General features: G+C 42.1%; 1 protein-coding gene across 1 annotated transcript; it reads right to left on the bottom strand.

Annotated features, from left to right (window-relative positions):
* Positions 1-4,245: 4,245 nt before the first annotated feature.
* Positions 4,246-23,656, bottom strand: LOC130202020 (matrix-remodeling-associated protein 5-like). The gene is made up of 12 exons (XM_056427300.1): positions 23,545-23,656; positions 19,211-19,337; positions 18,915-19,044; positions 17,218-17,459; positions 16,663-16,814; positions 12,619-16,073; positions 11,226-11,367; positions 10,514-10,649; positions 8,959-10,137; positions 8,616-8,823; positions 7,749-7,970; positions 4,246-7,574 (listed from the first exon to the last, which is right to left on the bottom strand). Exons 1-12 carry the CDS (start codon positions 23,654-23,656, stop codon positions 5,433-5,435), a joined length of 8,247 nt encoding a protein of 2,748 aa, XP_056283275.1. The 3' UTR covers positions 4,246-5,432.
* Between the last annotated feature and the right edge of the window lie 1,101 nt (positions 23,657-24,757).

Genomic DNA, 24,757 nt, shown 5'->3' with positions numbered 1-24,757 from the left:
AGTCTACAGTAGATTGACACACACACACACACAGACAGTATAAAACCACACAAACACACACACAGCTGCTGCTGCGTGTGCCACAAAACACCCAAAGGCCGCTCTCAGCTGTATCTTGTGATGGATACTGTAACCGTTTCTCTCCCCTGGTGTAAAAAAGGTGGGGTTCAATTCAATTCAGTTTATTTTACTTTCATATCGTACAATATCACAAATTCTGAATTTGCCTCAGGGCTTTACAATCTGTACACCTAGGACATCCCTGTCCTAGGAGTCGGACCTCACATCGGATCAGGAAAAACTAGAAATAATAGAAACAAACTTTACTCGGGGGATAAAAGGGAAGAAAACTTCAGGAGAGCAACAGAGGAGGATCCCTTTCCCCGGATGGATGGAAGCAATAGATGTCATGTGTACAGAATGAACAGCAGGAACAGGGCTGAGGTTAAAGCTGACAGGAACCTTGTTGAACTCAGTGACTGAACTGAGCTTTGCTCTGATTTTGATTAGATTATTTGCAGTGGTGTGAGAAGTACTCAAATATTTTACTTTGGTAACAATACCAACAGATGGATATGAATATAACCATTAGGAGTCATTCACTTTAAATACTGAGTAAAAATACCATAAACAAAATGTACTTCAATTCAATTCAGTTTATTTTGTATAGCCCAATATCACAAATTACGAATTTGCCTCAGAGGGCTTTACAATCTGTACATATAGGAAATCCCTGTCCCAGGACCTCACAACGGATCAGGAAAAACTCCCATGAAATAGAAAAAAATGTTTTACTGCAAATGATAATTTGGCTTTGTGTGAACTAGGGTTGATAAGTGGCCTTTGTTCTTGCTTATGGGAGACATTCAAGTCACCAGCTCACAGTTAAATTAGGTCATTCATGCAATGAAAACCCAGCCCATCTTTCCACAGCATGGACTGGTCAGTCTTCTTCAGGATTTTATTTTGACAAAACACATTCCTAATGAAACCGATCCTGAATGAATTGTTTTAATGCTAACATGAGCTGCTAATGGGTTTAAGCATCAGTGTAAACACAGCCTTTTGTGAGGGGTGGTATCACTGTGTGAGGTATGTGACATGAGAGTTGAGTGTATGTTGCTGACTGAGAGGGTAGTTTTTCTTTGCTTTCTCTTCTTTAATTGGGACTATACACTCTGTATGTAGGCACACGTTTGTTCGCCCGTGTACTTAATATGAGGGGCACTTGTGGCTGATGTTGCATCTTGTCTCATGTCACCATCTGTGTTCCCATTATGTCACGTCTATGACATTTGTATGACAAAAGGAGGCTGTGGTTACAACATGGAAGTTATGATGCAAATAATTGCTACAGTATACATCTTCCATTACACTCCAGTTGAATTGCCTCCTTTTTCTTGTGATCATTACTACACTGGTTGATCTTTAACAAGATGCAGCTCAGGAAAATAAACATCCTGTCTTGATGAATGCAAGGGGAAATGAGTCATACCTATAAGGGTAAACATATATGTGAATTTGTTATTAAGACATACACTAATAGGTCTCTATAGAGGGACATACTGTATGTGTGAACCATATGCCCTTTTAAAATGACATAAATTGGAGCTGCTGTGTTAGAGTTGATGTTATGTAAAAAAAAAGAAGCAAAAGCTATTCTGAAACCATTGTGTAATCTGCAAATATAATGATTATTACTGTTAAATTAAAGACTTCAGACCCTTTATGTATTCTCATAGCAATAATAGTACCATTTATTTCATTTAAATAAATATATTTGAAAAGCACATTCATGATGGGCGAATCTAATGAGGCGTTGAAGCTAAACGTATTTTTCACCCCAAAGTGTATAGTTGTTGTCAAGCAACACTAAAGATCCGGCCTCTCAGTGGGTGGTGGAACACTTCACAGTATAAATTACACTTAAGGAATACAATGCTTATGTTACTGATGATAATTTTAGCTCAGGACATTTTTAAATAAATATTCCACCTGAACACACGCATTTCAGTTAAGAAAAGGCCTCCAGTAAAATAGTTTTACTCTATAAAATAAAAAGATTTGCCTGCCTGTTTTCTATTTCAACGCACAGGAAATCAGCATACACTAAACCAGATGAGTAGCTGTTGTCTGAAAGCTGGGGGGGCCGTAGCGTGTCTCGTTGATGTGCCAGTCAGATGACAAAACTGTGATGACACCATGAATTGTGAATATGTGAAAACTAGCAGATGTAGTAGAAATGTGTGTTTTGTATTAAGAATTACACAGTTGAGTTTCAATGCCGATAAATAATATAATTTAAGTGTGTGGCTGGAGTGCTTTCATGTATTATTTTTGCTTTTTACAACCTTTCAATGTTTTTGTTCATAAACCAGAAATGAGGATATGATGATCGTGACAATGACTGGGCTGATGCACTATCGCTGGATTGTAGATCATTGGTGTAATTGGAAAGGTTTGATAACTAGTGACCGTCATCAGTAATTATATTTAATTTGTATGGCACAGAGGGTATAATGTATGTACACTGACAGTCATATAGTTGCATCCAATGCAATCTAGACATCTTACTCATTCTACAATCTCTTCAAGAGAAGGGAAAGTGAAATAGATTCAACTAAAAAGCCCACCTGATGCTCTCTGTTAGTTAGTTATATGCTTCTAAGTTTACAATACAAAAGAGGATTGGAAATGATTAATTTTCTCACAAGAGATCCCTGACATGGAAGCATAAAATCAGTATGCCACAATGGATAGGAGTGCTCCAACACCGTAAAATAAATCATTCAAAACATGAAAAACCTTAGCAGAGAACAACTGGCCTATTGAGCACAAAATAAAACTTGAATGTTACGTCACTATTTTTCCCACTATAAACTCAAACTAAACTCGCCTAAAAAAATCACTAAATGCTACTTGTGGTTCCTAGAGTCTTAAAATGTAGGATGGGAGCCAGAGCCTTCAGGTATCAAGCTCCTCTTTTATGGAACCAGCTTCCACCTTCAGTCCAGGAGGCAGACACAGTCACCTCATTTAAGAGTAGACTTAAGACTTTCCTCTTCAATAGTCTTATAGTTAGGGCTGAATCAGGTTCACCTGGTCCAGCCCCTAGATATGCTGCTATAGGGTTATAGGCTTCTGGGGGACGCTTTAGGATACACTGAGCACCTATTTCCTCTTCTATCTCAGCTTATGGCTGAATTTACATCTCTCCATTGCACTTTAGTAACTCTGCTTCCTCCCTGGAGTCCTTGTGACTTCACGTCTCATAGGGTCCACTGGACCTGGCTGTGTCAGATGCCTCCTGCCTGGTGAGCCGGCCTCCTGCCACGGCCCTGCTGTTTGGGCTGTATACAATAAACTGAATTGAATTAAATGAATAGGTGGTTCATTGCAATCATTTTGATCAGGTCTGCCTTTGATCTGTGAGCAACTTCACATCAATAAACTCTGCATTCTTTTGTTTATTTGTTCAGTAATCATTCGAGGAATGATTATTTAACCAAATGAGGATATTTCTGGCTTGTGTTGTAAGTTTGCTTGCTAATACTTATTAGACATATATGAGCAGTGCACTGTAATAATGCACTAGTTTTGTCAGTAGTATGAAAGAAAATAATGTCAGTTACAGTAAATGATACAAAGTGGTTACACATGGAAGTCAAGCTCAATAAATATCACTGTCAATCCAAATCATCAAAGAAATCTGATAAATGCCAAAGCACCAAGGATGTGTTACTAGAGACGTCACACTATGGATACTGTAAACCACAACCTTTCCCTTTTACCAGCTGTGAACTACTTCAATGTGTCAAACAGTGTCAATCAACAAGATACAGCTTGACAGACTCAGAGCTCAGTCAGTTTGAGTATTTAGCGGAATCAGAATCCACATCATAAACAGCACTTGTTGAGAGCAGATTTGAGCACAGGGTGGTGCCTGGAGTCGCCCTGCATGCTGCTTTGGTGTTTTATTGCATTTCCCAAGGAGAGCATTATGATGTCATCAACATGTGTCTGATCTACAGTTAAGACCCTATTTCCTGGTTGGACAGCTGAGCTGGGGATAAGGAGTTTTTGTTCTCATAATAAATCCAAGGGAAAGTTTCCTTCCTCGCTGTTGAACTCAGACTAGGTGTTTTCTTTTCTCACTCTGACTCGACCCACACTCACACAAGCACACATTCTGTAGGTTGGACCATATTTCTGAACAAAACTGTGCTTCAGCTGTTGACACAACAGTTTGAGTTATTTGATCCATTTTTATTTATAAAATGAAGCTGTTCAAAATACAGCACAGGTACATTTTAACTCATGAAACATTAACAATAACATTTAACAATTTCTCCCTTTGTGACAAAACACTGGCGTCTTACAAGACAAATAATTTAAAACTTCAAAGAGGAGAGGAAACATGCCAACTATGAGCTGCTGGCATTGTGCACACACTTAGGGCAGGCTCCATGCATACATTTATACCATCTTTAGTATCTAAATAATCACAAAGACCACTCTTTAAAGAATTGCTTTCTTGATTTTTGAAAAACAATATTTGTCAGTTTGAAACCCACAAATAAGTCCTGAGAAGAGTTCGGTACAAAAAGTCCTGGAGAAGCTGGTGTTTGGGTGGTTTGCAATGCTCGAGTCTGTTACTGTTTCAATGAAATACTGAGGCAGTATAATGAAAATAAGGCTGCCAATAGTGTTACTGTTTTTGCACCACAACAAACTAAAACATTGATTTGATAATTAATACAGTAAATATCAATTTTGCATCCAAGTTGTATTTTGGCAAATTAGGTCCCAATTTGCAATGTATATTTGGTAAATATACACAAAGATTAAACAGGATTATATTACTTTTGAAGGGCAAGCAACCTCTTTGTGTAATGATGTCTTGTTTCTACAATGTTAAGTTACCAAGTCAGTATAAAACTGTATGCTCTAGTTCAGTGTTAGTGGATGAATGTGTAAAGTAATGAAATAAAGCAATCTGACAATGTCAAGCATGTTTTTCTTTCAGCTTCACCAACATGTGTTTTCTTTGGTTCATCAATACCTACGTTTAAATAAACAAAGCACAACAAATAAAAGCGTCTCTCCAGCTACAAGAAACAACCCTCCTCAAACGCACATTATTTGTTAATGCAGACAGACATAACCTACATGACGTTGTGTCTGCAGAGAATCTCGCAATTATTGATATGAAAACGATACAGTATTGAAAAGTCATACCAAGTCATACATACAAAATACATACATGAGACATATACTAGTTTATAAGAAGTGTCTTTTCTGAGATGGAATAGTATCTCCTGCACGGAGCCTTGCAGTTCCTTTGGGCATGTGGGACAACCACAGTGTTAACAGAGTTCCTTCACCAGTACAGAAGACGGGTGGTGCTGTATGTTGATGTTTACTTCACCCGGTTATATAACGTGCAGATAGGTCGCCTGGGTGTCCACACCTATTACATTTTTGGCAGTGCATCTGTAAAATCCTGTATCCCTACTTGTCGGGTTTTGTATCACCAAGGAACCCTTTGGACTAAGGTAGCGGTTGCCATAGATACGAGCCTGAGCCATCACCCTCAGCTGTTTCAGATCTGGTGTTTCCCAAGCGACCGTTGCCCGTGGTGTTGCTATTGTCTGGCACGGCAGCTCCACAGCCACCCCGGGGCGTGTGTAGGTCACAGGGGAGGGGCCTGATGTGATGCGTGGGGGGTAGGCGATGATGATGACGGGAACCGTTACGACTGAAACTGAGGAGGAGTCGACGCTGGTGGATCTGCAGGAGTAGGTTCCCCGGTCGAACACAGAGGCCTGTTGCACTGTGAGGGACCCATCTTCTTGGACTGAGTACCTGTCAGAGTCACCACTCTCACCCAGAGACAGGACCTTGCCACTGGGCATGGTCCATGAGAGAGCGCCCTGGATGTGTCCATGGGTGTGAGAAGCAGAGCAAGGCAGCCGAAGGGTCTCTCCATTAATGATGCTCACCAAGGCAGCGGTTCTGGTGCTCATTGCTGGCTCTGAGACAGGGCTAGTTGAGCGGGGTGGAGGGCCAACTGGATGAGGTGCCGCATGCAGAGACTGGGCTCTGTGTGGAGGCGCTTGAGTACCTGGGATTCTTGAGCTAAAGGATTGAGCTGAATGCAATGAAGCTCCTGAGCGAGGCGCCTCGATGAAACTACTTTCCTGCGCAGGCTTTTCCACAGCCACTCCCCCATGTGGAGATCTGGCCTCGTCTTGTGGCTCAAAGACCTCCAGCTCCACCTGTATCCGCGTCTGTTCTCTCTCCCCTCTAACCACACATGCCAAGGTCCCTCCATCACTCGCCCGCACTCCTCGCAGCTCCAAGGACCCGTTCCGGTGCACAATGAGTCGGCTGCCATAGTAAGGAGCTGGCAACACGCCGTTACCAGGCAGAAGCCAGGACACACGAGGGGGAGGGGAGCCTTGGGAGGGGCATGGCAAAAGAACAGTTTGGCCTTTCACCGCTCGCTGCTTCACTGTCGTTACCACACCTACAAAAGTGTTGGTAGAATTTTTAGTACCTGTTTTACTAGCAGCTATACTGGTACTACTACTGCTGCTACTCCCACTAAACGCATTTCCTCTGAGTGTGCCAGTACCAGCTCCATTATTAGACACGCTGCTGCTAAAAACTCCGATATTTCTAGAAGTACCACTTATCCTGCCATTGTTTCTACTGGTGTTAGCATCATCATCAGCCTTTCTTGCAATTACTTCATTATTATAAGTCGCAGGATTCCTTTCTGCGCTATCTCCTCTGACTGTGCTGGGACTGTTACCCACCCTATTAGTGTTACTCATAATGCCAGGTCCGTTTTGATTTATTCCAATGTTATCCGGTTTAATGTCTAAATTCTTAGCCCCGCTCACCCCAACACTGATGTCACTGCTTCCAAGTTGTGTTGGGATTCCACTGACTGGCCTGTTCAATCCAACTCGACTATCACTCCTAATGGCCGGATTAAAGCGGCTGGTTGCTATCCTAGAGCCAGTGTTTGGAAAAATGTGTCTTAATCTGCCATTACGATCATTCTGGCCTGTATTGCTGCTGTTATTGCTGCCAAGCTTGCTTGTGTCTGCATTGGTAAATCCATACTGGTTTATCCTTGCATTATTCATGCTATCCCCTGATCTACTGTAAGGACCACTGCGGGGCTCATTGCTATTGCTCCAACCTCTTCCTCCAACCCAGCCACTCAGTCCATGGTTAGGAGCCTCCACTTTCAAGCCCACCACCATGCTCCTCTCCCCGGCTGGGTTGCTTGCTCGACATGTATAGTTTCCTGTGTCGATCTTTTGAGCCAGACGAACCTCCAGAGTTCCGTCTGAATTGGCGACAACCCGCTCAGAATACAACACTGATCCGAAACGTCGTGGGATGACACGGCCTGTTGGGGAAAACCATGTCACTGTTGGAGCAGGAACTCCTGTAGCCTGGCAGCGAATTGTGGCGGTTACGCCCTGACGTACTTTGATGACATGGTGGCTTCTGAATTCAGGGAAGTTTGGTGGAGTTGTCATGACCTTTATTTTGACCTGAAAAGATTGAATTTGTATGAAGAAATTTATTACTTCATTATTTTGTACTCTTTTTTCGTGTTTATTGTGAATCAAAGGACTTTTTATTATAGGATAATATCCCAACATTTAGTATATATAAAACCCTTCATTAAAAAAAAATATGGAAGTCTGAGAAACAGTTTTTCTTACCTGCATGGTATCTTGACCTCCTTGATTCTCAGCATAACACGTGTAGTCTCCCTCTTCTCCCATACCCACTGCTGGAACCAGTAACGTCCCATTTTCAAACACAGTTAACCTCCCTGCTCGCCCGCCTCTGTCTTCCCCCTGCAACACGCTGTTGACCATGGTTCCATCTGGTAGGCTCCAACGGACTGCTGGTTCAGGCAGTCCTGATGCCTGGCAGTCCACCTGCAGGGAACGGGGTCGTTATTGCTATCGTTGAGAAGTTTTTAAAAGGTTAGCTTTTGAGTAATAATATATTCTCTTTGTAATAAAGAGTGATGCATACTGTTTTAAGGCTGTATTTAGGCCCTACACAAAATTAAACTCACAGTAGAAAACACTGCTAAGCAACACAGATTGCAATTAAAGCTCATTAACGTTACAATAAAAATACGAAAATTAAGAGCATTGTAGTCTTCTTTCACCCCGCTTCACATAGTTTCCCTTAACCGTTAAATATTTGAAGGAGTATCCCCTCAGGGCCACTGATTCATAACCTGACAGGTTGTTCTTTTCTTTTTGAGTCCAAATAATATGGAGCACCTTTTTGATGAAAAAAAACCAACCAAAGACAGCTTGAAGCTGTAGAAATGTTTTGCACCACGCCCAGCGATAGAAGACACCCATCACACATCACTGTCTACACACAAAATAAGGATCGAAAGGTTCAACTGGCTTTTAAGTTTTAGGCATTAATTGGTTCAAGTTTCTAAAAGAGGTGTGTGATATACTGTATGATTGCTGTTAATAATTGCTTTTTGGTTTATTAACTAAACATCATTACTGGGAGCAATGCAGAAAAAACGATTCAACTTTTTTTCTTTATCTCACCTTCAGTGGCTTTCCCAATGACACCACGTGAGTGAGTGGCTGCTTCGGCTCGATCGTGGCAGGCTTGGTGGCCACAGAGACACGCAAGAGGCGATAATCATCTGAGACCTTGTTCCGCGCGATACAGAGATAGTCTCCAGCATCCTTCTCTGTTACTCTCTGGACTGACAGGGTGCCATTAGTGTGCACCTTCAGACGTCGGTCAAAACTGTAATTACAATTTGAACAAACACACACACAAATCACAAGTATACACTTGAGACATGATACTAGCAGAATTGCCAGAAGATATAATCGTACAACCAACACAATTTAAGTGGTCACGTTTTTTTCTCCCACGTACCTAAAGTGCATGTCCACCAGTTTCCTGTTGGGGGTCCTCCAAATGATAATGGGTGATGGGTTGCCAGTAACAGAGCAGTGGAGCTGCAAATAAAAACCATATTGGACAGTAGTAATGTAGGGTGATGTGGAGACTATATGGGCTTTACTGAAAGGGGAGATGGGTGAGGGATGCAAAGAAGCTGAGGCTCTGCTTTTGTAAGAGGACGAAGAGGAAGTCATTATTGTGTTGTTTACAATGCTGGGAGACACTTTGGTGTTATTCGTAGACACTGTGGAGAGTGGGGAGAGAGAGGAGAGCTTTGCTTTTTTGGTGTTGGTCAAGTATGTGGGGGAAGAAGTTTTATTTGTTACAGGAAATAAGTTAGTAGAATTGGGTTGGTGAGGGTAAGAAGATGAGCGAGAAGAACTCGGGGTGAGCGTCATGGTCCTGGCTCTTTCAAAGAGCGATGGAGCGGAGAGTCTAGCGGAGTTGAATGGATTTGATGGGTGGCTAGGGATGGACAGAGTTCTGTCATGATGAGGTGAAGTTAAAGGGGGGTTGTTTAGTCTCCTTTCTCCTTCTGCTCCCCTTTCAATGTCTAGCCTCACTGTTCTCTTATCGGCTCCAACAGCATTACTTGCTGTGCACTCGTAATTCCCTGAGTCCTTTGGTCCAACTCCTCGAATATGTAGTGTCCCATTGGACAAGACAAAAAGGTTGCCATGGAGAAACTGGGATGGGCGGACCAGAGTCCCATCTGGGATTCGCCAGCGCAGAGTTGGTGGCGGGGCACCTCGGGCAGAGCAGTGAGCATAAACAGGCCTTCCTGGAAACAAGAACAGGTGTTCCTCTCTGGGTTGCTGTATCACCGGGGGCAGTGAGGACACATGAACACGGACAGAGGCACTGGTAGCACCTGCTGAGTTCGAGGCCACGCAGCGATACACTCCGCTGTCACTCGGTAAAGTTACTGGGATGTGGAGGGTTCCATTTTTGTCCATAGTAATGCGACTGGTGGAGGCAGCAGTGGAGGTCAAGACAGAACGATCTGGAAGAACCCAAGAGAGCAGGGGGCTGGGAACACCATCCGCCTGGCACTCCAAGTGCACCTCTCCACCCAGATGAATGGTAGCTTCTTTGTAGCTGGCCAGCTGCATCCGAGGGGGGCGGGTCCATACTTCAAGGGTTGTTAGCAATCTATCATGCAAGAGTAAAGCACGCACAAACTCAATACATGAACACATGAACATTTAGGGGTAACCCAAAGGTATGCATACATAATTTGAACATGAATCCATGAAACACGGCCTTGAAAAACAAAATATTCGAGTTAAACACACATAGTGGTATCGGCATTTCAAAACAATGTCATATAGAGTCATTTGCATGTGATTATTGACAGGTCTGCTTGCATTCTTTATATATATCTATATATATAGATATATATATATAATACTCAGAAATTAAATTGCAGTTTGCCATCGGCCTGTGTAATTAATACAATAGTTTTTGCCCTGGTAATCAGAACTAAATGGTATATGTTGCATTAATATTCTGGTGTCAGTAACCTCACCTGTCACGACCAATAAAGCTGTGGGCACTGCAGATATACGTGCCCCTGTCCTGTAGCTGAACATTGTGGATAACAAGGGTGCCATTTGGCAAGACCTCAAAACGTTGAGCCCTGGAGTTGATTGACATCACCGCTCCTGAGAGAGAGAGAGAGAGACAGACAGACAGACAGACAGACAGCAAGAGAGAGCAGCAGTGAGGAGACAAATTGGGGAAGAAAATTAGACACAAATACAGTAAGAGACAGAGGAAAGGAGGATCGGGGATATGCCGAGTGAAACAGCATGTAATAAAACCAGTGATGCAGTGCACAAAATGTTCCATTACTTTCTTGAAATATGTCTTTCCCACATGGCAAGCAGGAGAAAAGCCTATTGTGTGCAAGCGAGTGCGTAATACTGGGTGTTAATGGGTCATTTCATATTTATTTAGTTATAGTACATACTAAAACTGAGGCTAATTTTCCTTCCACATCTATGACCTCAGGATGTAAACACAAACCGTTACTTATTCTGTTTTTAAAGGTGCAGTCTGTACTTTTTAACAGTATGAATTAATTATTTTCACATGAATAATGCCTCAATGTGGACATTAAACGTTAATATAAAGTGAAGATAAAAACGTAAACCTGAATGATACATTAATGAATTTAATGATGTTTTGTTTCTAAGATGTGTGTATGCTGGAAAAAAAGGACAATGCACTGTGTGTACCTGTGGCGACCTTCGTCCATGTGATTGAGGGCTTTGGCTCTCCTTGAGCTTCACAAGCCAGCCTAGCAGTGCTCTCTGCTGGGAACGACGCTGTCCTGATGTGTGGGTCTGCAAACCTCGGTCTGGATCTTACTACTGGGGCCTATGGAAATTATTTTATAAAGAGATCATCATGGCATAGTAATGGATACTAAATTAAATTTTTTTTAAGAAATGGAAACCAAATTAATAACAACAAAAGTGGAAAAACGACATTACTACCACAATGTAATTAATAGATAATTTGGCCAAGTGTTGACTGTATGAATCAATACCAAACCAAAACAATACATTAATCAATGTTTAGTTAAGAGGGAAAGGAGACCCTCCCCAATTTGTCATCAGTAACTAAAAGCTTTATTCAAAAAAGCTATCAAGCTTTAAAACAGAGGGTAAAATTAATATGTGAATATAAAACTTTTTGAAAACAGGAATGATCTTTAAACATTGTTCAGGTGGTTCACAAATACAATACTGTAATCCTATATTCTGAATAATTTGGGATAGACCCAGTGGTTTGGTCGATTAAGGCTTGTCAAAAGAGCTCTGGAAATGATTTAACAATTCATTATCTCCAATCCCTTTGAATTAGGGTCTCTAAACACATAATGTTGCTGATTATGGAACATGTGTTTTTCATCTCTTCTTTAGATCTGGCAGGGACTCTGGTAAAGCTCAGGAAAACCCATGAAATTCAAAAATTGTTCTAAACATCCCTTGGTTAAATAGCAGGTCATGTGGATAAAGATTACGGTAGACTATTTTCAGATATATTGTGCATTTCTCTTTTGCCCAAGGGCTTGCACAGTAGGCTGTAGTTTGTGTGTGTGTGTGTGTGTGTGTGTGTGTGTGTGTGTGTGTGTGTGTGTGTGTGTGTGTGTGTGTGTGTGTGTGTGTGTGTGTGTGTGTGTGTGTGTGTGTGTGTGTGTGTGTGTGTGTGTGTGTGTGTGTGTGTGTGTGTGTGTGTGTGTGTGTGTGTGTGTATGTATGTGTGTAGGGGTGCAAGTTCATGCGGATGTGTGTGCTATTTCTTTCTGGACCAGCACTCACTTAGGAAATACATCTTAATTTGAGTTCCACAGCTGACAACAAAGACAATATTTTTATATAAGGTATATGAACCGCATAATACATTTAAGAGTGCACTTAAATAATTACTAATTGAATGATTGGCTGAAAGCAAGGAGCAGGAAAATGGGGAAACATTACAGAAATTAGCAATTAAATTAACAAATGAGAATAAATCGTTGCACTAACGTGGCTCTTACTTCGATATGCTTGTTTCAAGATCCATGTCGGGTCAAATAATCCACGAAATAGCAATAGAGTGTTATATAAATTAATTTGAACTCACCACAGGGGCGGCAGCGAGTGATGGCGAGGGGACCCAGTGTGGCCTGCTGCCATGTGAATCAGGAATAGAATTGGCAGCAGGGTTCTTCCTCTCAGTAGAAGGTCGACTTTGGTTTGGAACCCCAGAAACGGGCCTCCTTTTGGGGTCAACATGGACAACGCTCGGCCTCTCTCTGGATGATGCTGTGCTACTTGTTGATGTCATTATTGTTGTTGTCGTAGTAGTAGGTGATGTACTCGGTATAGCTACCTTTGCGGTAGTTGAAGGAGTTTTGGTTGAGATGGCAAATCTAGTCCTACTCATAGGTGAAGTAGTTGTACTAGTACTAGTCATAGTAGTGGAAGTGGGGTTGCGAATTGTATGAATAGATTTGAATAAGATTGTAGTACTTGTAGAGGTAGTTGTAGTAGTAAAAGAAGTAGCAGAAGATCTAATTGAGGAAGTAGTCGTGGAAGTGGGAGTAGTAGATGTAACAAAAGGAGTTATGGTAGTAGTAGTTGTAGTAGAAGTAGAGGTAGGAGTAGCTGTAGTACTTTTGGTTGTGCTGGGTGTTGGGATAATAATGGCAGTTGTAATAGGCATGATGGGAGTAATAGAAGGGGTTGTTGGGATGTTTGCAGTAGTTGTTGTGCTGGGGACTGGAGATGAAGTAATGGAGGAAGAAGTGGGTAGAAGAGAGGTGGAGGACTGGGATTCATATGGTACACCCAACACATTCATCCACAGCTCTTCAATGTGTTTGCTTGGGGGTCCATCAACATGTTTACCTAAGGCGGTGTGTGTTTCTGTGTGTCTCTGTATGTCATGTGAATATGTCCTGGTGTGTGTGTGTGGCTCATCTGTCTGTGCGATTGCAGTATCCAAGTGAGTGGGTTCTGTTGTTGCGGGGTTGAAAAGAGTGGACCCTGCAGTGTCTGGGTTGTTGGCTGAATGAGTCACCATGTCTATATGTAACTTTGTGGGGGATAATGAGGTTCTTGCAGAGGAAGATGGAGTCAATGTGGGGGAGTCAGATTTTAAAGTGGAGATAGTATCAGTGTTAGAATTAGGGGGAGACAGAATATACAGTGCCACATCATTTGGAGTTGTGGACGCCAGCAACAACATATTCATTTGATCTGTGGTAGTGTCAGGTGTTGCAGCGTGTGACCTTGGGTTGGTAGCAACAGGGGGAGGTTGGGGTGGGGTCAATGGGCGCCCCCTGGGCCTGTTGATGATTCGACTTTGCTGTCCGATTCTCCTGCGAGAATTCCAAGGCCTTTGAGGCCGAGAGTTTGGTACCAAATTAGGGAATAGTCCCTGTGGGGGGCTTTGAGGCCTGGTCTTAGATGGTTTAGTGATTGCTTCTGGCTCACCTCCTTCACCTGGTTCTGGGACAATTTCATTTGTTCCTGAGATCGGCTTATATGTGACCAGTTCTTCCTGTGTCTCTGGGATTGTCACTGTCTCTGTCTGTGGAATTACTTTCTCTGTCCCTCCCTCTGTCTCGTTTTCACTATCTGTTTGTGTTTCTATTGACCCCTCTGCCCCTTTATTTATCTCTGTCTCTATTTCGGTGTCTGTGTTTGTCTCTGTGTGTTTTTGTATTTCTGTTTGAAAGGGATGATTGTGCTGTAAACCTTCCTCTTCTAGATCAGTGTCATCAACCGATGACCCTTCAGTTTCTGCTTCCCCATCTGCTGTCTTAGTTCTACCTCTTTCTGTAATATGATGTCCCTCGTGTCCTCCTGTGTCTCCACTTTTGCCTCCTCCCTGTGGTTCAGTCGTGGGCTTTTCTACTTCGATGGGCTGGCTGTTATTAGTATGAACAGTCTTTTGTCGTATCTTAGCAAGGAGGTCAGCCCACTTCTGAGGGTCTATCCTTTGTTTGTTTGTGGTAAATCTATGTCTGTTCTCGAAGCGGTTTCTTCTCTGGTCATTGGATGATAAAGGCCCTCCTCCTTTTCTCAGGGGGCCATCCCTCCTCAGTCCAGGTCTTCTGGGTGTTCCAATGGGATAACGTCTATTTGTGGGTGGTTGGAGAGGTCTTAGGTGCTTCCTATTGCCAAAAATACGTTTCTCTTCTTCTTCCTTTTCATCCCCTGATCCTTCCTCCACGAGTAATGGAGCGCGTATCTTGGTTGACCTGCCTGCGGCTGACTGTGGCCCTGTGGGAAATAAAATCCTAAGTGGAAGGAGGTGCTGTGAGTTTAACTCCAGCTGCATAGACAGAGAGTCACTTCCGTACTGGTTGACAGCAATGCAGCGGTAATGACCAGCATTCCTCGGAGCCAGGTCAGGCAGAGACAGACTTCCATTTGATTGTATAGTGAGCCCACTTGATACAGAAAACCCCTGCCTTACTATGTTTCCATCTGGTAACACCCAATTCATATGAGGTGCTGGTGAACTAGATGCATTGCAGGACAAACTGATGGGCTCCCCAATGTTTCCGGTGACAGGAGGTCCCACTTGCTCACCTGAAGGCGGTACAGACGACCCCTCCACTGCCAGGTGCAGGGGGAGAACATCTACATCCTTGCCTGCCCTGGCTATGCAGTAGTACATTCCTGAATCTGAGAGCTGTACTTTGTGTAGAAGTAATCCAGAGGCTGAAGCCTGGAGTTTACCATCTAGACTGCTGGAGGGGGATAACAGCATGGATCCATCTGGGAGAACCCACCGTACTTTGGGGTTACCAGAACTTAAAACAGAACATGATAGCTCCACCTTACTGCCTGCTATTGCAGCCAGGGCCATGGTGGTATGATTAGTTGAAATAAGCACCCATGGGTGAGAGCGAGAGGCGGATGTTGAGGGATTAGAAGCAGGGTCCGGATGAGCGGCGACCCTTGTTGAGTATATAAGTTTGACTTTGTGTCCGTTAGACTGCGCTCTGTTTAGCTGAATGCTAATGGATGGCTGTAGCAGCCACTGAGGTCTGACTTTCACGGAAGCTTCGACTCCAGTGTAATAATGTCCATCTGTCTCTGCTGCCTGCCTATAGTGGTAGGCCAACGCCGGGGCTTTACTCAGCATGATCTCCCTCTCCAGGCGAACCGCAGTCTCACTGTAGTAAGCAAGAATCCTCCAAAGATTTTCATAGCTCTGTTTCTCCACAGGGCACTCCAGAGAGAGTGACAGAGCAAGGGGGAGAGGAGAATAGGAGGAAAGAGAGAGATCTGGAGGGGGAGCAATATCCTGGAACTCAGAAGAGTGAGTGATGTTGCATCCCAGATCGACACTGTTGCCCTGTTGATCAGACAGACTCAGAGAGGCAGTGCCTAAAGACTCTTGGAAGGTTTCCCTTGTTTGGATTTCACTGAGTTCTTTCTCCAAAGGTGTGTCTCTTCCGGGGTATTGGATAACAGGTAAGGTGCATGCTAGTGCCGTCTGGTTAATCAAGCCCTGACCTTGGAGGGAATTGGGCGAGGCACAGATCGGACACTGAGGGCCGCTGGAACATGTCATTAAGCCTAATTGAAAGAGAGGGGGAGAGAACATTATGTCGTAAATGACATCCGCAGCATTAGCCTATATTTCATTTATCTGCACACATCAATGCTGTCAGCATAGATTAGTCACGGCAGGTAAAATCTGGCATATCGATGAGACACATTTCATGGTCCAGCCCTCTTTTACATCTCAATAACAGTCACAAGGCCAATTGGATGAAATTAAGGAAAACAAAGTGTGTGATGAAAAGCAGGTGCAGAGATGTCAGAGGTATCAAGATAATGAAACCATATATGTTATAAAGTTCATTTTTCTCAATCTATCATCTGTCTGGGTCTGCCATGGTATAGTACAGCATTTAGACTGCTGCTGCTTATTGACTTGAATTCTTAACAAATGAGTTTTCTGTTAATCCATTCCCATTGCTCCTTCCTACCGTATCTCCTAATCTATTTATTCTCCTTTAGTCACTCAAGGAATATATATTTTGTATTCCCCACCACATTTGTGCGTCATTTTCTGAATGAATATGGTTCAGAGGCACAATCAATGACCTCCATAACACATTTACACAGTGAAAACTAATAATATTTCAGACGTGACAGTTACCTGGATGAGCCAGTCTCCAAGTGAGAAACCAGGTCATACTACAGTCACAACTCCATGGATTAGCCTGCAGCGCAAGAGTCTCCAACAGAGGTGCTGTCGCTAAGGTCTCTCTGGGGAGAGAGGTTAGGCTGTTGTTGGACAGGTCTAGTTGTCTAGAAGAGGGGGAAACGGAGCAGAGAATAGAATTAGGTGACAGAGGGAGGGGGGAACACCAAGTTGTAATCAAAGTTAGAAAGGAATGGATGAAAGAATGGGAGTGGGCAGTGAGAGGTGAGAGGTTAGGGGTAAGAATTTCATTTATCATCTCTTATAATTTCCATCATCATCTTCATGTTCAGACCCACATTATTCCTCTGCAGTATTTATACAAATGGATCTAAAAAGGTTAAAGAGGCAATGCTGTAGCTTTAGTGTTTGAGGTGTATTTGTCTAAATACCAATAACCAGCAATATAAGTGTGACCCTTTTCATCAGACTATTAGTTTTCTTTGAGAAATGTTTAAACATATTATAACAATGATTATTATTTGATGTGCTTTAAGTGTTAAAGCTCACCTGAGGGTAGAGAAGTAATATGTATTCAGTAGGGAAAGTGTGCACAGACTGTGAGGGTGCAGCTGATGCAGCCTGTTCCCTTGCAGACGCAGCACCCGGAGGCTCGTCAGCTGGAGCAGGGCCCGGGGGTGGATGTGCTGGAGGAGGTTGTGATCCAAGTACAGACGGAGCAGTGAGGTCAGGCCAGAGAAGGTCAAAGATGAAGAGATCTCTCTCAGCTTGTTATAACTCAGCTTTAGTATCTGTGGGAAGGGGGAGAAAATAGAGTGAGCAAAAGCAATGAAGGATGAAAGGAGTAATCAAATAAGAAGCATCAAAGCTGACTAAGAAACCAAGTCGTTGGGATGAGCATGAGTGTCACTAGACACAATGATTGTAAATTTAACTCATGACAAATGATGTGAGGGGAATTGAAATTAGGATGAAGGATTTAAAAACTAATTGAAAGCTAAAATTGACTGAATGCAATCTGTCTACATTTTAAATGAAGAAGTCTGTGCAGGAATCACTTCCACCGGCTCTTCACCTCACATGTCAAATTGAGACAATAGCCCAGAGCACATAGCCTGAACATATTTCAATGATGGGAGATTATGGATTCAGAATTTATGTTCGAGCACTGGGTGTCTTCAACTTTTCAAATATGGAAATTAACCCTTTATCCTCAGCAGAATACTCAAAGGGATCCATTGCTAGTCTAGTCAAGTGTGGAGAACCCATCCTGTTTTTAGAAGTCATGTCAAGAAAACCATGTTGTGGAATTGTGTTTCTGTGAAAATTATGATAAATCTTCTCTGCAGGGAGGCGATTTAGGCAGACTTTGGCAGAGCTCCAGCTGCTTCCGGATCTAAAATGTGAAGATGTCTGCGTATGGATATATATGGATCCTATTATCACACAATGGCAGATATATCAGCATCTGCCTGTGAGATGAAGGGAACAATTGCTTGTTGAGTAATATCACCCCACGGACTGCGAACTCTGTCCCTAGGATGCTGTCCAGTATTTCCCGTCACTGAGCAGTGAAAAGAATGACTGCACATCAATTATGCATTAGTTATGATATTAGATATTTGAACAATGTGCTTGATAATGTGAACAAAATCATACAAACTGTTATATTAATTTGCATACTGTCTTCCCCGATGAAATGTAACATTTATATTTGTATGAATCAATGTGTATCAACAGTATGACTGCAAGATTTAGGCATATTTATCAATGTAGGGACCGCTCTTAGTTGTACTATTTTGACAAATGCTATATATCTTGATAATGCCTGCATTATTCATGGTGCTAAAAATTTAAATTGGTTCCGTCAGCCGTTTATTATACTCATCTCTCTTAATTAGGGAGCTATGTAGGCTATTAAATATAAGTACCACACACAAAGAAAGAAAGTTTAAGAGCTGAGCTTTCTTTAACAAGGGACCTTTGGAATAGTGCAGGAGCCTCTGTTTGACACCCCTGCTGGAGAGGGAATAAAGTACCCTTTATGGAGACTGAGTTCAAATTTGATTTTCACAACTGTGCACTGCAGAAAAAGAGTATCAAAAGAATCAAAGATTTATTATTTGAGAAGACGATGATTTATTTTCCCTAGTAACCGTCATATGTTTTGTAATCCAGTATTAATAGTTTAGTTTGGCACCGAGCATTTCAGGACACCTGTTGTTGTTGCTCTTCTTTCTGTTTACCTGTAGTGATTTCAGATCTCTGAATGCTGCATCTGGGAGATGGTGGAGGTTATTACTGTGGAGCATCAGAAGCTCCACCTTCTTCAGCCCAGCCAGAGAACTGTCATGGATCCTGCTGATGCTGTTGAACCTGAGACGTCAGGAAGTCAACAAATACTATTATTTCCATATTAGCACATTAATTAAGTTCAGCTTGACACCTGGATCCCATCTCTGTGTTTGCTATGTAAATAAAAGCACTTTATTATTGTAAGCACATCCATCATTTGTGTTTGTGCTTAAATGCATTCCCTTACCCTAAATTTATGCGGCGTGTGTACAGAGGCAAGCCAGAAGGTACGGTAAGCAGGGAGCGAAATGTACAGTGGACTTCGTTGGCCTGGTAACAGTTGCAGCTCCTGGGACAGGCCTGCCCCTTCTGCGCTGCAAGTGTCAGCACCAGGAGAGTCAGCGGCACACACACACTCCAGTCCATCTTTACTCCACAAGAGGAGAAGCAACGCTGGGATTATCTCTGCCAAAGAGGAAAAATATCAAGACTGATGGAGGGCAGTAAAGTACACCACAGTGACATCTCACAATCCAGATGAGAGCTTTGCTCTCTCCTTCTCTCTTTTCTCTCTCTCTCTCCCTCACACACACAGTTACTGTATATTCAAACAGCCCCAAAACAAAGGTATTTGCAATATGTAGCCTACAACACATGACACTTTCAACCCTCGAGACACATTGACACATTGCATTTGTCTGAAACAAAATAGACCTCTGGGCTATCATGTGGGTCTGTGTGCCAAGTAGGAGAATGATATATTTCACCACATAGCCTACTTTTGTTTTTTTTAAGTGCAGGAGGATTCAATAAGAGTAAAGGAAATACATCAAATCAGCCCCCTCTTTCTCTCTCTCTCTCGCTCTCTCTCTCTCTTTCTCTCTCTCTCGCTCTCTCTCTCTCGCTCCCTCTCTCTCTCTCTCTCGCTCTCTCTCTCTTATGTCTAATCTGACACAAGCAAACAAATGCACTTAAACCAATTCGAATTCATCAAACTAACTGCAATAGCTTTTAGAGGGTTTTTCCAATTTGAGACTGAAATGAAAGTAAATCAGGCACTGTTGCAAGAAGCATTTGTGATTCATAGATTACTGTAATGCATAGCCATGGTTGATACGATTAGAGCATACCTTTAAATCCTCCGGAGTTACTTCCCAGAAGTATTCATTTTGTCCATCAAATACTGGTTTTAATCCAACTGCACGTTTCGGAAATGACATAGGCAATGAACCAGTTCATTGGCCAATAAACTCGGAGATTTTTGAAGTGAGAAAGTCACTTTGGTCAACTCCGTACAACAAGAAAATCCTCAAGGTAACACCCAACAGGTCCTCTCGTGCGTCTCGTGGAAAGAAAAGTAGCGCTGGAAGCGGCCGGCTGGCTAACGGCAAAGGCGTCTGGCGCTGTGTGTGCGCGCATTTGTGTGGATGACAGGGGATGTGTGCGTGTTTGTGTTTAAGCTTCGGAAAAGGGTCTGGACTGAAGTGAACTTTGAGTGACGCTCAGGCTGAGGGGTTTGTCCAAGGAGGGGCTTTCTGGAAACACGGGGGTAACAAGTAAGTGCGCTTCTCAGATGTGTTTACGCTGCTTGTTGGCCAAAGACGTGGATCTCTTCCTGACGAGCTGCAGCTCCTTGTACCCTGCCTCACTTGCCACACAACGCACTGCATAACTTCTCTGCTCACTCCATCTATTTTCAGACCTAATTATGTAAATAGGTAGGCCTATGCTTCTCGATAGATTCACCTCATCAGTGCCTTTTTTTCTTACATTTAGCCAAGCTACAACATCTTAGGATGAGTTTCTTCCACCAGACTCCCACCTTCTCATGTGTTTTGTGAACAGCATATCACTTGTTAATTAATTTAATTGTTCCATAATAAATGATCTGTAAAGTTGTTGTTTCTTCAAATGTCCTTTATAAATGGTCCCAAACCTTCTGAAGGAAACAACACCAAAAGGTTTGGGCCAATGCAACGTGTTTTTTGTATCTTTAAGAGATCCAGCTATGTCCATTGAATGCCCATCTGACACTATTAAGTTGTGGGTGAGTGTGACAGACAATGAACAAATACTCGATGTAGTGTTTCTGTAGATTCCCCCAATGTAACTCCAGACAGCTCTCCTGAAATTTGGGTGAGGGCAACTAAACAAGTGACTGTCTCTTTCATGTGATCTCAACTTTTCAGGCGACTCATCATGATCACACCTCCTCCTGAGAGGACTTAAATGAAGGGACAACAAAAATAGACTGAGGCTCTTCAGCTGTTGTCTTCTGTAAGCACATCCCCCCCCCCCCCCCCCACCATCCTTGAATGGTACTTATGGTACTTTTGTAGTTCGACTATGTTGAGGAAATGTTACTTCCTGTATTCTTGTTGTTCTTAGCTTGTTTGTACTCTAGGTTGAAATGCACTTATTGTAAGTCGCTTTGGATAAAAGCGTCTGCTAAATGACATGTAATGTAATGTAATGTCCGCCTTTGTATGTATGAGTGTGTGTGTGTGTAGGTGTGTGTGTGTGTGTGTGTGTGTGCATGCTTGCGCACATGATTGCTCATTTGCGTGCATGCGTGCGTGTGTGCGTGTGTGTGTGTGTGTGTGTGTGTTGGAGGTCCCTTCCACATGGTTTAGATATAAGTTATTAACATCCACATTAAGTTTCATATACAGTTTAGGTCTGTTGACATGGGGGCAGCCATGCGAGAAAGCAGCAGCAGATGTCAGAATAGGGTCACCACTGAATTCTCACATCAGCCGCCTGAATAATGGATTGTGAAAGTAATCTTAAATGACGGTTTATCCCCGGATCTCCACCAACCTATAATCCATGTCACTGGAGGCGATGTTGGGGCATAACAGTTTGCAAGCTGCACTGATTTCCTGTGCTTGTGATATGGCTGTGATAAGCATTAGGCCCAATCCCAACTCACTTTGTGACAATATCATCCCTGTATTGGAATGCATTGTAACATAATACATGAATCAGTGTATGTCTGCCTGGAAGGAAAGTAAGAAACCAAGACATAATGTAATAGCAATGGCACTTTGGGGGAGTTGACCGACTGAATTAATGATTGAAGGGAGACAGAAGAAAGGGAGAAAGAAAATGAAGCAAAAGGCATTACTGCCTGTTGTTGACTTATCTTATAGACAGAGATGCTGATTGTTGTATTAAATAATTAATTAATCAATGAATCAAGTAGTGAAATGCTAACTGCCTTACAGTCCAAAATAATTACATACAGGCGTTCTATCTCAGACACTCTCCAACTGAGACTTTAAAAAGTAGGTTGGTCATCTCTCTATATTTTTGTCTTTGGTGTTTGGTGCTATCTAGGTCAACCAATGGAATGCTTAGTCATGAATTCAGGAAGTAAATAACTCGGTGCCACGAACCAGCCCAGACCAGCTTGCCGATACATAATTTCAAATCATGTGCATTATGTATTCTTTTTGATCTGCCTTTGATGTGTGGATAAACTTTCTCTGAAGTCCTCGCTAAAAAAATCATTGATTTTATTAAGTTATGTTGGTCTCCCAGCTCTGATATTCACATTATTGGACTTGACTGCAAAATGTGTTTGGACTTTTCTCTCATTGCAGTACATTTTTTATCTCTACTCAATGTTTCAAAAAATCTCTGAGTGATACAAAATAGTGGAGAGAGAAGAAGGAATTTGTATTTGTTCAAAGGTGATCTATGGGTACATTTAACTGGATGAAAAACAATCATCATTATGTAATAAATGTCAAATCTAGTTCATGCATTTTTTAGTTCACATGTTGCACCTTGCAACAAAAGAAAAAAAGTAAGAACAAATAGAAAATAGTATTACAAACATACCCACTGTCTATCAAAGTCATTCCAAAAACTGAAAACAGGAATAGAGGGATCAGAAAGGGCAAGAAGCCAAGAGCTATCCATAGAAAAAAAACTAGACCTTTAATTACTTGTGCATGACCTCATGGCTCCATGCCGGTTGAGGCTGTGGGCTCATAAAGTGCTTGGAGTCCAGAACAAGCACTTTCATTGAAATCAGCATTCGTACATATGCAAAATGGATATATCAAATATGAAGAAAGCATTAGTTTGATGCCTGGCACAAGATGTTATTTCAATTCAAGCAGCTCAGTTTGTAGGAATGTTACAAATACATAACCAAGTATAATTCCACCTGAATTACCTTTTATTAATTAAATAACAAGAACAAATTTAATTTTATGCTAGAATAAAAAATCCCAATTATCTTTGTGTTGAGGGAACCAGTGCAATGCTTACCCAATCCCCCTTGCAGCACTCTATATCCGATGGTAACTGACGCATATGCGTTGTCATATTTAGTTCCTCAAAGCACTTGGACAGGTTAGGGAAGAATCATGGCGTTCAAATATTGAAAAAGTCAACTGGTGGCATGTTTACTTTATTGACTCTTTACCCTGAGATGACAATCTTTGTCAATCTTTCTTTACCAGGCAATAATTATTCTCAATGTAATCGAATGTTAATTATATTCCATAAATCCACCCTGGCTAACTCTGTCAAAGTCTTTTATTATTCATGGTTTTCATGACAGCTAACCTTCCTGAAGTCTGACTTTGAAGGAGTGCTCTCTCAGAGCCTGAGGGCCACACTGGGGCACCAGGACCAGGACCTTGGGGTCTATTATTGATTTGAAGTTCCAGCACTCCATGAGGTCAAGGCTTGCCTTGCCAATGAGAGCCTGGAGCTTAGGGGACCATGACAGGGGATCGACTGGACAGATGGTTGGATGGTCACAATTACCTTTTATTTTATTTTCCAACATGTAAGCTTTACTCTCAGTGGGAAAGTTATTTGCGATGGCAACGTGGTCATAGTCTCACTGTAGAAACTATACTAAGCTAACAGAACTTCCCTTTTGACCTTACTTCTGCCCGGTTTTATGGTACTAAAATAAATATATTTAATAGATTTAAGTTTGATCAGTTTGTTCTAAGAATGAGTGTTGGGGTCTACAAAGAGAGAGTGTCCTAAAAACCCGAAACCAAATATATGACACATACTGTATATTAGTATAAACTGCCAGAATTTACACAACAGAGTATTCAGTTTTCATTTGAATGATGGTCAGTTGTGTCTGGACACTGGCAAGCAGTGTATAGTCTTCATACAGTGCTGCAGCCATACAAGGAGATACATATGCAGTCACTGGTCATGGTCTGAGGGTCATATGGGGGTTATCAATAAACTATCACAGGTCTGATCCTCATTGTACTGTGTAGTCATGCAGTATGTGGATTGTCCAACATCCATATATTGTACACTATTTGAAGCTCTGGATATTCTATCATTGAATACAAATAATTTTTAAATATTAAGTTAATCTATTTCAATGGCAAGAATCCCAGAAAAAGTATATATATACCAGACCAAGTGGCTTCAGATAAACACTTTAGCATGCGGTACTGATTCTACTATAAACTAAATGTGAAGTGGGCATTCACAAACAGCAGGTTATTTGTTTTCTGGAGGAATTTAAATCAGCTACCGTCAAGTAATTTTATTAGTGTTATTACCCATAACTAACGTGACCCTCAACTGTAAGTGTACATACTGGCAGCGTGGCTTTGCAGTTAGAAATGTGTTACCAAAAGATGAACGTGTGCAAACATTCATCCTATAGAGGTGCTTTTTTTAGCATTACCTGTCTGTCTCTATCAGATATTTAGTATATGTAAGACTAACAGGAAGAATTACCACTTTGGTGGACAGCAGCTATTTATGTGAGAACATAAAATGCAGGATCCAAGTG

This window comes from Pseudoliparis swirei, chromosome 2 (assembly GCF_029220125.1).
Source record: "Pseudoliparis swirei isolate HS2019 ecotype Mariana Trench chromosome 2, NWPU_hadal_v1, whole genome shotgun sequence".
NCBI lineage: Eukaryota > Metazoa > Chordata > Actinopteri > Perciformes > Liparidae > Pseudoliparis > Pseudoliparis swirei.
This window is presented reverse-complemented; position numbering and strand designations above follow the sequence as displayed.

What these genes read in the sequence shown, in the direction of transcription:
- LOC130202020 (XM_056427300.1), bottom strand. Translation starts at nt 23,656, where the DNA reads ATGGAGTGCTGGAACTTCAAATCAATAATAGACCCCAAGGTCCTGGTC. An exon ending in TATTACTTCTCTACCCTCAG is followed by an intron (nt 16,815 to 17,217) that starts GTGAGCTTTAAC and finishes CCCCTCTTCTAG; the next exon opens with ACAACTAGACCTGTCCAACA. An exon ending in AGCTTTATTGGTCGTGACAG is followed by an intron (nt 10,138 to 10,513) that starts GTGAGGTTACTG and finishes CTTGCATGATAG; the next exon opens with ATTGCTAACAACCCTTGAAG.